Source organism: Physeter macrocephalus, chromosome 12 (genome assembly GCF_002837175.3).
Source record: "Physeter macrocephalus isolate SW-GA chromosome 12, ASM283717v5, whole genome shotgun sequence".
Lineage (NCBI taxonomy): Eukaryota > Metazoa > Chordata > Mammalia > Artiodactyla > Physeteridae > Physeter > Physeter macrocephalus.
The window spans coordinates 36,491,867-36,505,134 of NC_041225.1; the positions used below are offsets into that span (position 1 = coordinate 36,491,867).

Genomic DNA, 13,268 nt, shown 5'->3' on the forward strand with positions numbered 1-13,268 from the left:
GTCACTCAGTGTAAGTGCAAAGAATTACTTCTCTCTCTCTCCCCTGATGGGCTATAAACCCTTAAATCGAGGTAACCTGTGTCTTATTCCTCATTGTAAACAGACTGCCTAGGATAATAGTGTCTGGCATATGGTGGCAACTAAATAAATATTTGTCAAAGCAAGAAAGAAGGGAGAGAAGAAGAAAGAAGAGAAACTGTCTAGGTTTTTGGCTTGGTACAGATAATGGTACCACTGACCAGAGTACTGAGGAACAGGGTTCTCCAAGTAACAGAACAGAAGGAACAGATGTTAAGAAGGGGAGGTAAATTTATATAAATATGTAGGAAATTTCACATTTGCTTTTAAGTGACAATATACACTATACGTAAAGCTAACTCCATAAGAACTCTATTACTAGTTTATCCACTAGTATACGTGGAATTGTACAAGAATAACGATTCTGACATACTAATTCTATTAGTATGTCACCATTTATATGGGACTGAAAACATGTTTAAAATATTTGATTTTAAATCTTCTGAACACATCTGGACAGCTGAGAATGAGAAAAATGAGAAGGAAACTGGCCCTAGGCCACTAATGTTGCATTTGACCAGGAACTTAAGACCAGCCAGCGGGAATCCTCTGTCTTACCACCATTTTGTAGATTTCAAAACTACCAATGCCTCCCTTCTCCTTGCTCTTTCACTGTTGATTACTTATTCTACGCTAATGCTGCTTTAAGATAAGATATGTATACTATGTTCTTCCAAGTAAATGAGGAAAAGTCCATGTAAAGCATTAAATGCAGTGCCTGGCACACAGGAAGGACATGACAAGGGGTTGTCATCACCACAATGACCATGATTATCATCATGATGATTCCTACAACTACTCTACTGTTAAAGTAACACAAGGTCAGACAAATAGAACTGGAGGTCCTGTAAATAAAACATAAGTAACAGATTCATTTACCAACAGTACCCACTTAATTATTCTCCTCCCATATGGTTCTCCTACCTTTTCATACACGGCTCCCACAGATCAAAACACTCCCCCGTCTTCTCCTCCCTTCTACTCATTCTTAAGGTTGCTTTCCAAAACTCACTTTTTCTCAACAATCTCATCTCACACCCCTGGGTAAACTCTCACTCTGCTCTGTATTCTTCCTTCATCAGATTTATCAAAGTCTGTAAGGATATAGTTGAGGGTCTACATGCCTCGTGAGGTAAGTGGCCATGCCTTTTTGCTCACAATCATACCCCTAGGACCCAGAAAAATGGCTCACATACATAAATGATACTCAGTAAATTTTTGCTGAGTCGTATGTCAAACAATGATCAAATCCCAGATTATTTTTACTAGTCTATAACTGACCAACTCCTAACATATCTACAAATTATTTTCTGCATTGAATTCAAAATAAAAGACTATAGACACTTACAAATACTTTATCCCAAAACTGGCTTAGACTTTTGTAAAACAGTTTCAATTTCAAATCTCTCCAAAATTCAGATCTTAAAGCAAAACTTTACAGAATAGAAATCAGTTAAGATGCTTTAAAATTATTTTAATAAAGTCATAATAATCCTTGTCAATAAATAGTATCTATTCTGACTTCTAAGAAATATTAACTGCTGGGACTTCCCTGATGACTCAGTGGTTGAGAATCCGCCTGCCGATGCAGGGGACATGGGTTCAATCCCTGGTCCGGGAGGATCCCACATGCCGTGAAGCAACTAAACCCGTGCACCACAACTACTGAGCCTGCGCTCTGGAGCCCATGAGCCACAACTACTGAGCCTGCATGCCACAACTACTGAAGCCCACACGCCACAACTACTGAGCCCATGTGCTGCAACTACTGAAGCCCGCACGCCTATAACCCATGCTCTGCAACAAGAGAAGCCACCACAAGAAGCCCGGGCACCACAACAAAGAGTAGCCCCTGCGCACCGCAACTAGAGAAAGCCCGCGTGCAGCAACGAAGACCCAACGCAGCCAAAATAAATAAATAGATAGATAGATAAATAAATAAATGAGTTTTTTTTTTTTAAAATTAACTGCCGCAGATTTGAATTTTTCATTTTTTGACTCTTTTGGAAACTCTTACCTTGACATTTCCCAATAATAGATGTAAAATCATCTTTTGCAGACCTGCAAAATATATGTAAAATTAAGACAACAGTTTTGCCATAACAACACTACTGTGTAGTACTATAAGACATCACAAACACTTACAGACCAGACAACTTCTCTAGACAACACTAAATCATTCCTTCTCTCATATAGATGGTTTTGTGCCTCAAGTAAGACCCTTTCATTGGTGACAATCTTTTCTTCCAACCTTCTTATTTCACTAGGAACATAGCTACATTATGAATCTAGTGATACAAGCATAAGTGATTTTAAGCACAGTCTTTTCATACAATAGAGATGCCTGGACCCTATCCCCAAAGGCTCTGATTCAGTAAATCTGGGATGGGGCCCAAGCAAAAATACTTTTTTTAAAGCTCCACAAATTGAAAGAACCACTGGTCTATATCATATTACAGAGTTTAATCACTTAGGGAGAAAAGTCTTGTTTTAACAAGTCAAATAGCTTCAACAAGTGACCATCTTTATATTAGCGACCTACTTAATATCTGTGATATTGAAATATATACTAAAGTATTCTAATTATTATATCTTCAAAAATGAAAACTGGTAAACCTTCTAGAAAAGAATTTAGTAATAATTATCCAAAACTTTAATGTCCATAGTATTTGATCTAGCAATTTAAGTTCTACAGAGTTATCCCTAGGAAATAATTACAGATATCAAGGCAATTAATGCAGCCTAAGTTATGAAAGAGAAAAATACAGCCAGTATAAAGAGATTAATTATTAGATTTTGCTATATATAATCACTGAAATATTATGCTATTATGATACGTGACATGGAAAGATGCTGACAATATATTAATTTTCAAAAGTTATCAAGAAAAAGGTATCAAATAGAATGTAGAGCATCATCTACATATATATATGTAGTATACATCTACATATATTTTTTTTTACACACACAGAAAAGTGTCAAAGAACATATACCAAATGTTGACAGTAGACAACTTTGGACAGTAAAATTTGTTGTTCTTCTTTCATAATTACTTAACTGTATTTTCTAATATTTGTAAAATAACTAAGCATTACCTTTAAAACAAACTTTACAGACTCTTTAAGATTTTTAGCCATTTATTAAAATATTATAACAAAATCCAGTTACAAATATGGAAATAAATTTCCTCAAGAAATTGGACTATTAGGCCTCTATGTGGACTAGAGCAGAAAGGACATGATCTCTGAAGTGAACTTGACCTGATTTCAGCTCTCTGTGTAACCTGGACAAAATATTCAACATGATTTCATTTTCCTTTCAATAACACAGGATAAGTAACAGCAACTTCACAGCTTTGGGAAAAGATTAAATGAGACATTACATATAAATTAGCACGAACTAGACGAAAGTAAATGTTCATTACTTTCATCCTTAATATAATCACAAATAATAGTTTGCTCTTTTTGCTGGAAAAGGGGAGGGAGGGAGGGAGACATAAATTTGTTTTGTCGAAACTTCACGGAATGTATTCACTTAAGATAGATGAGCAAACTGGGGGAAGGAGGTGCCTTTTTTATAAGAGTCCCCTATTTTAATTCTTTTTGTTGTATTCCGTGATGGTTTCTAATTAGTTCCCATATTTATAACATATTACTTCACTATCTAAGAGTAAAAGAAACATATATTAACCACTGATAATCCATAACCACCACCAAATTACAAATTAAAGTAGCAATTCACAAGTCATTTTTCACCCATGTGAGCGCCACAAACAAGCAGGCTGAGTGCGCCATATGAGAACGAGCTATTGGAGTCATTTGCCGCTCACTACAGAACTAAAGTCGGGGAACAGCAGCCCCAGTCCTATCCTGCAAAAGGCTGAGCTGTCTCCTAAACTAAAGTGTGTTTCAGCTTTGCATGTTTTCCACAAAAACCATTTCACATTTATAACTGCTTCCTAACACTGAGTAATAACCCCAGATACTGTAATTATCTCTCATATTCTAATCCAATCCACGAATATTTACTGAATACTGGGTGCCCCACTACTATTACTTCCGGAGCCAACCTGGATTCTGTGTGCTCTTCACTGTGGTAGAGAAGACACGTCCGCGGAAGAGAGAACAAACGTCTTCAATATTATTCAGGCACAGCCACTATTCATAGCATTGACTTTGGGGATCTACCTTGCCCTTTTTCTTTGCTCACCAGCCCACATCCTTGCTCAAAGACACTTCCTTTCAGGTTACTGCAAAGTAAGTGTGGGTGTCTATTTTCAACAAAATTAACTGAGTGCCAACTCCGAGCAAGTCGGCCGGCTTGCCCTGTAACGCCCTCCCGGCATCTGCTTCCCCATCCCACTTGCAAACACACCATTTACTCATTAAACATAAACTAAGCACCTATTACATCCAAGGAAATATACAAGTCCTAGGAAAAAAGGACAGCCCGTGCCTCCAAGGAACACACAGTATAATGGAGCTGTAGACTTCAAATCCCATCACTTGAGTTTCAAGCAAATGGCACCCCCTGGAGTTGTGCAAAGCAGTGGCCCTAAATATACTGGGGGAAATCCACATATAGGCATATGGGCATAGATGGCTAAAAGGCATGATCAAAAGGTAGTATAGATCTGTAGATAAGAGCATAAACAATGAAGCTACGATGGCTGATTTCAAATCCCTGGGCAAGTTATTTAACCATATTGTGCCAGATTCCTTATTTCTAAAACAGAGAATAGTTATACCTACCTCACTGGCCTTCTGCAAGGATTGAGTTAACACATGTAAAACACAATGGTGGATGTTAAAAAACAAACAAACAAACACAGTGGTGCCCAAAACTGTTAGCATTACCTTATCATTAAGTATAATAAATGTGTTAATTATTATAGGAACAGAAGGGATCAGCACCTAACCAATGCGGGGGAGGAGGATCCACTGGGAATGAGTTCCTGTAAGGCTTCCTGAGAGAGGTGACTCTTCACCATACCAGAGTCTTTGCATATAATAAGTTACAAAGCTTTTTGGCAAACTACAGACCAGATGAATAAGATCCTGATGGGCATCACTTCTGTTGCCCAGAAATCGTCCCTCACCACTTAATCTCAAATGCATGAGTGAATTCCTAAAGAGCTGGATATAGGTATTAGTTTTATAAATATTATTTTACACACTAGCAATCCAGTAGCAAATGCTCTTATAAAAGCAAACAATTATTTTTTCTTTTCATCACAGTTTTTATTAACAAGTTCCAGAAACCCTTTGTCAAACTCTACTTCACAAGCCTAAACATCAATTCCATCCCCACATGCATGTGCCAAACTTAACACCTAAAATCATTCCATGAATGTTCTCATTTCATGGGAAGAAGATGGAATTTTGATTACCATCTGCTGTTCATAAAGAAGTCACAGATGAGCACATTTCTCCAAAAAAAAAACATTTGACATCACTGCAGCAAATGGAGTAGGAAATGCTAGCCCATTTCTATGAACAATATCAGTTCAAACACTGAGCCACCTGATGCTCACTGTTGCTCTTAGAGAGAAGGGCCCTGCCTGTTTAAGCCATGCCAGATGAAGAAATGAAGTTCTGAAAGGCTGTCATTACTGCCAATCATTTCTATCCTGATAGATTTAAGAAAGATTACGGAGCCTCCCAGTCTGAAGTTGGTGCCCCAATGGGGTCAAACCCTCTTGTCTACTCCCCCAAAAGTTGAGGGGTCCAGTTCCATTTGGATAAATGGAAAAAGAAATTTCACAAGCAGAAAGCTAAAACCAGTGTGCTAACAACTGAATGCTCATTAATACTAGTTTTAGTCAATAATAAAGTAGTAGAAAAAACTTTTGACTGGTATCTAGGCATCCTGAAATTTCTGCCTCAGTGCTTATCTTTTAAGACTCAAGAGTTAGGGCTTCCCTGGAGAAAGGAGTAGCCCCCACTTTCAGAGATGCAACACATTTGGCTTGCTGCTGATAGTTTCCCAGAAAATAAACTAGTTTTCTGAAATTAGTTGCTATTGTTGCTATTTCTTTCACAACTGATATACTACTTAAAGATGAAGTACATGGAAATCCCAGCTTAGAGACTTCTAGATGTGTGTAATGCCCCTGATGTCTCACGAGAACAGAGAGTATCACTGGTCTCAAGTAACATGAAGCCTTAGTGTTTTGCAAACCTATATTCCATCTACAGCTTTATGCCAACAAGTAAAGCAACCTCTACTTTTTGTATACCTTCCTGAGCATCTGCTTAGCTGTCTTAGCAGTAACTGGTCAAGCAAGAGTGATTTTCACAGTTCTGGAAGATATGCCTTTGTCTACTGAGAAAGTAAAATTTCTCAGGAGACAGCCGAGTGATCTGGGGAAGTAGAAGGCATGCTCTGAGAAAGCATCCTTCATCCTTTAATTGGCATAAGTTGGTGCTTGACACCTTACAAAATTATGTGAGTTAATAATAAAATTCCTTTAAATATACCCCCTTTAAAAATCTTAGTTCTCATAAATTAAGTAAAACTTTTCTCAAGGGAAATTTTGAATATGAATAATATTAACAGTTACCTGATCTCCACACACTGATCTTGAACAGCAGCCAAAAGTTTCCCATTGCTTTCATGGGAGAGAAAGAGAAACAAATTCCAATATGAGTATTTGCAGCCGTCTTCACCACAGATGGAATCATTTTAAGAAATTAAAATCATTTTCAAATTTATTCATATCTTTAATTATCCAACTTTTGACTATAATTAGATGAGTATATAGATACAAAAAGCATACAAAATAATTCAATACAGTTGAAATAATACATTTAAACAATACTAATCGTATGTGGCACAGGGAATTTATATACAATAAAAATCGAGACTGCAAAGCCATAAGGACCCCAAAATTAATATCCATAATGGAACTTAAATGGTTACCCAGGCAGAGGAACATTATGTGAATTTTATGCATCCTTACCTTGCAAGTACCAAATGCCAGTTCACCTCTTTATTAACCAAACGAACCAGTCCATCAGGGAGCAAAAAAGGTGCAGGGCTGAAACCACAACACATCAGCTAACTTAACATCTAATCATGGAAACCACATATAAGTAGGTAAACATCATAAATAACATATAGATCTATGGCGAGCGATAAGGATTTTTTTCCATTAGAATATAAAAACTGAATACTGGCAAACCCAAAACCAAAAGTTACTAATTGGATATCTGAAACTTGACCACATACATTTCTCTATTTCCACAAAAACCTGGTGATATGGTCAATGAAATAAATTTTTTATTTTTTCTAAGGAAAAGATACTGAGGGTGCCAGTAACATAGCAGAATGAGCTTATAAGAAACCCCTCCTTGGGAGGGAGGGAGATGCAAGAGGGAAGAGATATGGGAACATATGTATATGTATAACTGATTCACTTTGTTATAAAGCAGAAACTAACACACCATTGTAAAGCAATTATACTCCAATAAAGATGTTAAAAAAGAAAATTCGAAGAAATGTTTGACATCTTTGCAAAAAAAGAAACCCCTCCTGCAATGCACACCTAGAAATTCTGGCTCAACTCTAATGAAAACAAATTCTAATGTACAGCTAAACTCACAAGAAAGAGATCTCCAGGAACTACAAATAGAAAGAGAACTGAAAGTCAGAATTGCGTACAGGACAAAGAGAGGAACATAACTCAAAACGGGAGTTAACGCCTGGGAGAGGAAACAAGCTGTGGGCCACAGGAAGGACAGCAGCTGGAGGTGAGACTCCTGCAAAGGCCAAGACTCTCAAATGGCAGTGCTATCAGAGAAAGGAGAACTAGACAAACGTCACCACGGGCCCAGGGAGACCTTCCAGAATCTCGTCTCCGCCTGAAATTCTGGTCTGTGGGAGGATGGGAATGAAACCTATGAAAAAATCAAAACCCCAAGCTTTCACTGAATGCAAGATTGGACTGCGATGTCACTTTACTCATGTGACACAAGATGCCCAGGCATAAGCTCACGATAGCATCGTTCACAAAATATATAAGGAAATGATCCACCATACGTGAATCAGGAGATAAATCAGAGGAGTAACACATGAGGAAATCAAGAAAATAGGTGGAAAAGAAGCAGAAAGAAAATAATTTGACTGGGGCATGGGGACAGGAAAATGAAAAAAAATAATAAAAACACGAAATAGGATAAAAAATATTAGTAATTTACATTCAGTATTTTCATGTTCATTTTTAAAACATAAAATATTTAATGCCATCAGATAGTTACAGAAATAATAAAGATGAAACATGCACGTGAATGATACAATCAACATGAGAATGATAATTCCCTCTGGAGGGGAAGGGTGGGGCAAAGGTAGGGCAGAGTGTGGGGAAAGGACTTGAGCTGTAACATCTTGCATACAAAGAAAAACAGGGCTATCTGAAGCAAATACGGCAGAAAAGCAAGAACTGCTTTAATTCAGATGTGGACAGAAATCGTAACAGGTTTATTACATTATTGTCTGTAATTCTCAGTCTGTTTATAGTATTTCATGATTGAAAGAAAAAAACTTGAAAAGAAAAAGGCTCTTGAAACAAATATTGGCACCAAAACCTTTTAGGTACAATTATCATAAACTCAAGAGCAAAAAACTCAACTACAAGCTTTTTGAAAGAAACATACCACAAGGAAGACGAGATAATCACCTCACGGTGTGCTCACTGAGGGTCTGTACACTGATCAACGTGGCCAATGCAAGGAAAGGGACTTCTTGGGAGAAACATACCTCCTGATGCCTGATCTTAAGGTGTTTACGCATTGGACAAGGTTTGTATCAGAGGGAGCTCCTGGAAGTCCTCCTTCTTAACAAATAACAAAAGGACTTACTGTCAAGGAGTAACCCAAACAGACGTATCTTCTGCCATCCCTATCCAAGGGTGCTCAGCACTAGCAAGTGTAGCCCGGTGAGACCAGGAAAAACAGCCTACCTCTTACACTCCCCTCCCCACTACTACCCTCTCACTCACTCAGTTCTCTATCACACCCCACACCTCCAAAAATAAGATAAAATTCAATACGAAATTTAATTTATGCACGCGCACACGCACACACACACACACACACACACACACACATACACACACACACAGTAAAAGCAGAAAAGCACTGGAGCTAACCTCAGAGAAGAGCCAAAGGTCCCTCTTATAGAACTAGAACTCTATTATCTCTGGAGCTTTTACGATTAGATGTCCTTGAGTAAAAAGCAATCTGTGGTAAATAATTCTACAAAACAATTCCTACACATGCATCTTGGTCAGAATAATCATTTCATTGTTCCTTTTAAAGGTGAATATTAGAGCCAGGCCTAAAAACACACTTAACATTCAAAAGACTTAAGAAGTTCCCAAGAACTGAAACCTAAAGAACCTTCTCTGATGCATAGCAACTGAATGAATATTGACCACAAGAGTCGATATAACAATAAGAACAAAAAGGTTTTTAAAAAGATACACAAGCACAGATCCATCATGTGGGCATTCAAGATAAGGCTGAGAACACTCAGAGAAAGCAGAAATTGTTATGAGATATTCTTAATAATGACTAAGGGATCAAAAAGTACCCTACTTTTACTGAGAGATCTTGTCAGGGTAAGCCAAATGTTTGAAAGGTCTATCGTATAAATTGGGTTCACCTGAATGTCAGTATCCATATCACAATCTGGGATTCAATTCTGAAAACTTAAATCATAAATTCAAATAATATTGTTTGTATTTGCTGTTCATACTGTTTCTCTGAAGAATTCATGACTCACCTGTACCAGATATATTGGCTTAAAAATAATAAACGATCTGTAATAAAAAGAAACAGCAAAGCCAAATATGAATGAGCTATTCTTTAGGAATCATTTTCAATATTAGATTTATTGATAATAAATCTAAAATATACTGTAGACTGAGTCATCACAAAACAAAACAAAACATGGAGAATACAACTCTTGACAAGAATAAATATAATCTAATATACACTATAACTTTTACATCATATATTGGTTTATATTAAGTCCCACGTTTGTGTTATTCAAAGAACTTTGAAGTATTTCCTAACAGTACAACAAGTAAAAGTGGTCTGAGATGCTAAATTTCTCCTAAGAGACTTTAATAAAACCATGGAGTAGAAGTCATAGTAATCACCCATTAAAACCTAAGTATTTGTATAAAGGTTAAGATACCATTTTACACTTTATAGCGAAGACTTAAAAAATAATAATATTGCCTAAAATGGGGAACTCCATGGGAAACAAAATCTCTAACACACTATGGACAAGCAATGTTTTATATGATTCCATTTAAAATGTATACATGTGTGAACCTGTGTACATGGTTATGTATGTATCAATAACAAAAAGTCTGAAGGATAAGAGATTATCTCCAGGTGGTAAAATGAGGAATTATTTACTCTAATTTGTGGTTGTCTATATTCTCTCAACTTTGTACATTTTATTACTTGTGTACATTTCCTAAATTTTCAAAATTTCACATTTGTGATAATGAAGATTGAACATGCTAGTATTTCTTGCAACAGAAGATAAAAATATTTTATCTTTATCAGAAGATAAAATTAGAGTTAATTTCAAGTACTCAACTCCTTTGAAACTGAACCTTCTCTTTATAAGCAGCTGAAATTCCCCAATATAATAAGGATGGGCTTTGGATCCAGAAAGAAATGTAGTGAAACTCCAAATGCATGACCTTGGGCAAGTTTCCTCATCTAAAAACATAAATTCGTAACAGCACCTACCTTGTTGGTCTGGTAAAGGATTGCATCAATAAATATACATAAAGCCCTTATAACACCAGCTTAATCGGCTAGTGCTCAATACTTTCTCAGATCTTGTGAGCTCATACATAAAGTCTGTCAGGAGTTAAATGAATGTCCTGGTTAATCAAATTTGTAATTTGAGTGACTCTAAACAGATGTATCTGAAACATCATGTAAAACACTTAAAATGATCTGTCACTCTCTTTTCACCGTCGATGTCCGTAGATTCTCTGAGTGGGTTTGATTTTCTTCATTTCTTCCAGAACACATCCATAATGGTTAAACTCAGGCCATACTTTAAGCCGCATTAAAAATGTATGTGTGTAAACATATGCATACATACGTGTATACACACACATATGTATATTTATATAGACATATCATATATATCGTATATATGCATTTTTTATAAAACTTACATAACATTTATGCTATTCACTTTTAATCAGGCTCTACAGTAAAACTCAGAAGAACACATTTTCAAATCCCTAAACTTCCTAAAACAGCACAGTTATGAATAGAAAAAAATGAGAAAAAAATTATCTGCTAACTGTATCATTATATGTAGAAAAATAAATATGCTATACTTACCCTTAATTGCTTTTGTGATGATAAAAGATGCACCATGTTTCCGGTTGCCTCTAGGCTGCAAATGGAAAAACAAAAACAAACACATTTGAGAATTTTCTAGTAATACTTATATTTCTTTGCTAATACTCAGAGTACTGGGTACAAGTTACCAGTATTTAAAAACGACTTATAGGGACTTCCCTGGTGGTCCAGTGGGTAAGACTCCGCACTCCCAATGCAGGGGACCCAGATTCGATCCATGGTCGGCCGCATGCATGCCGCACCTAACAGTCTGCATGCCACAACTAATACCTGGCACAGCCTAAATAAATAAATTTAAAGAAAAAAAAACTACTTACAGATAGAAACAAAGCAAAGAGAAGCAGGAGAATGAGTACTTTCTCCAGTAAAGAAGCTCAGAAAAGATGTTGTAAATAAGAATTCAAATGGGCTGGGCTCCATGATCTTTAGAGAAAGTCCTTTCCGATCTTTCTGCGTGTTCTGAGCCAAAAGCAGGGACTGGCACACGTTAGGGACTCATAAAATAGCTGTTGAATAAATGTGGATTCCTGGTTCTTACTCTTCATTCTGTGCCTGGGAGGTCCTCTCTACGAAACTAATAACTCCAAGGTCCAGATTACCAACCCCTACGACCCCTTTCTAACAGAGAACCCAACGCCGGGTCCGTAGCTCATAAATCTTCACTCCCCAAGGCATTTTGCTCACACCGCTATAACAGCGCATATTACGGTAGGCGATGAAAAACGTTTACTCCACTGTCTTCCCTCTAGATTGCAAGTACGAAAGCTATTCACCTCTGTAAGCCCAGCGCCTGGCACAGTGTCTGGAACAAGGACACACACACACATACACTCATTAAATGCTTATTTACTGAAACACACAAGAACCGGCGCAATTCAGGCCCAAGTAGGAGCAAAGGTTTGATGCCGCGCTCCACGACAGCCCAGCAGACGCTGAGATGGAATGTAGGGTCCTGGAAAATCCTCCCACTTCAGATGAGGATCAGCCCTGCCCAGCCCTAGCCGGCCCGCGGGAAGGGACCACCAAGAGTCTAGATATGAGAAGGACCCTCGAATCCAACGCTGTGCCTCCCCTCCAAGTAGGAGCGGTTAAACAAAACCAGCGTGGGGAGGTACATGCCTCAGGGACCGAGGTTCCGCCCCCCCGACATCCTAATTTGGAGCCCAGGAGGAATCCCAGGAAATCCCACTTGGGGGACCCAGACCCTCGCTAGCCCACGGTACCGTTGCCAGGGCGACCGCATAAGCTGCCGAGTCCTGCTCCCCCGCCCACCCAGCTCCACTCTCCTACGTGGCTACCGCAACGTGGCTCTGCTGGGGCAGCGCCCGCACCAAGCTGGCCTCAGCCCTGGAGGGGTCTGGTTCACCTGTACTTCTATCTCCGGGGGCCACTCGGTATTGACCAACAGGTCATAGAGAATCGTCTCCTCCTCGCCCTCCGCAGCGCCTGGATTCACAGCCGCCGCTGACTCGTAGGCCGCCATGTTTGGCCGGACCAGAGCAGCTGGGGGCGGGCCCAGAGCAGCTGAGGGCGGGCCCCTACGGCATCCCGCAAGGGACAAGCTTCCCTGGCCGCTCCGCTTTTGGTTCACGGGGAAGGGGGTGGAGTTAACAGGGCGTGGAAAGGAAATGCTGGGTTAACCCTTGTGTGAATAGGTGGGACAATGCCTATTGCTTGTCTGGGCTACTACTTAGGTCCTGGTCCCGGTGCACTCCCTGTTTATTAATTGCGTGAGGTCAGCCAAGTCTGAACCTCTCCTATCCAGTCAGCTTCTATAAAACAAAAGTG

General features: G+C 38.6%; 1 protein-coding gene across 1 annotated transcript in view; it reads right to left on the reverse strand.

Annotated features, from left to right (window-relative positions):
• The window catches only part of NBAS (NBAS subunit of NRZ tethering complex), a 357,350-nt gene extending 344,387 nt beyond the window's left edge, over positions 1-12,963 (reverse strand). The window contains exons 1-6 of the mRNA XM_024119119.3: positions 12,847-12,963; positions 11,460-11,514; positions 9,862-9,898; positions 7,040-7,117; positions 6,641-6,688; positions 2,096-2,139 (exon numbers count right to left, since the gene is read on the reverse strand). Of these exons, the coding sequence (XP_023974887.1) occupies positions 2,096-2,139; positions 6,641-6,688; positions 7,040-7,117; positions 9,862-9,898; positions 11,460-11,514; positions 12,847-12,963 (379 nt within the window). The remainder of the gene's footprint in view (positions 1-2,095; positions 2,140-6,640; positions 6,689-7,039; positions 7,118-9,861; positions 9,899-11,459; positions 11,515-12,846) is intronic.
• Positions 12,964-13,268: the final 305 nt, after the last annotated feature.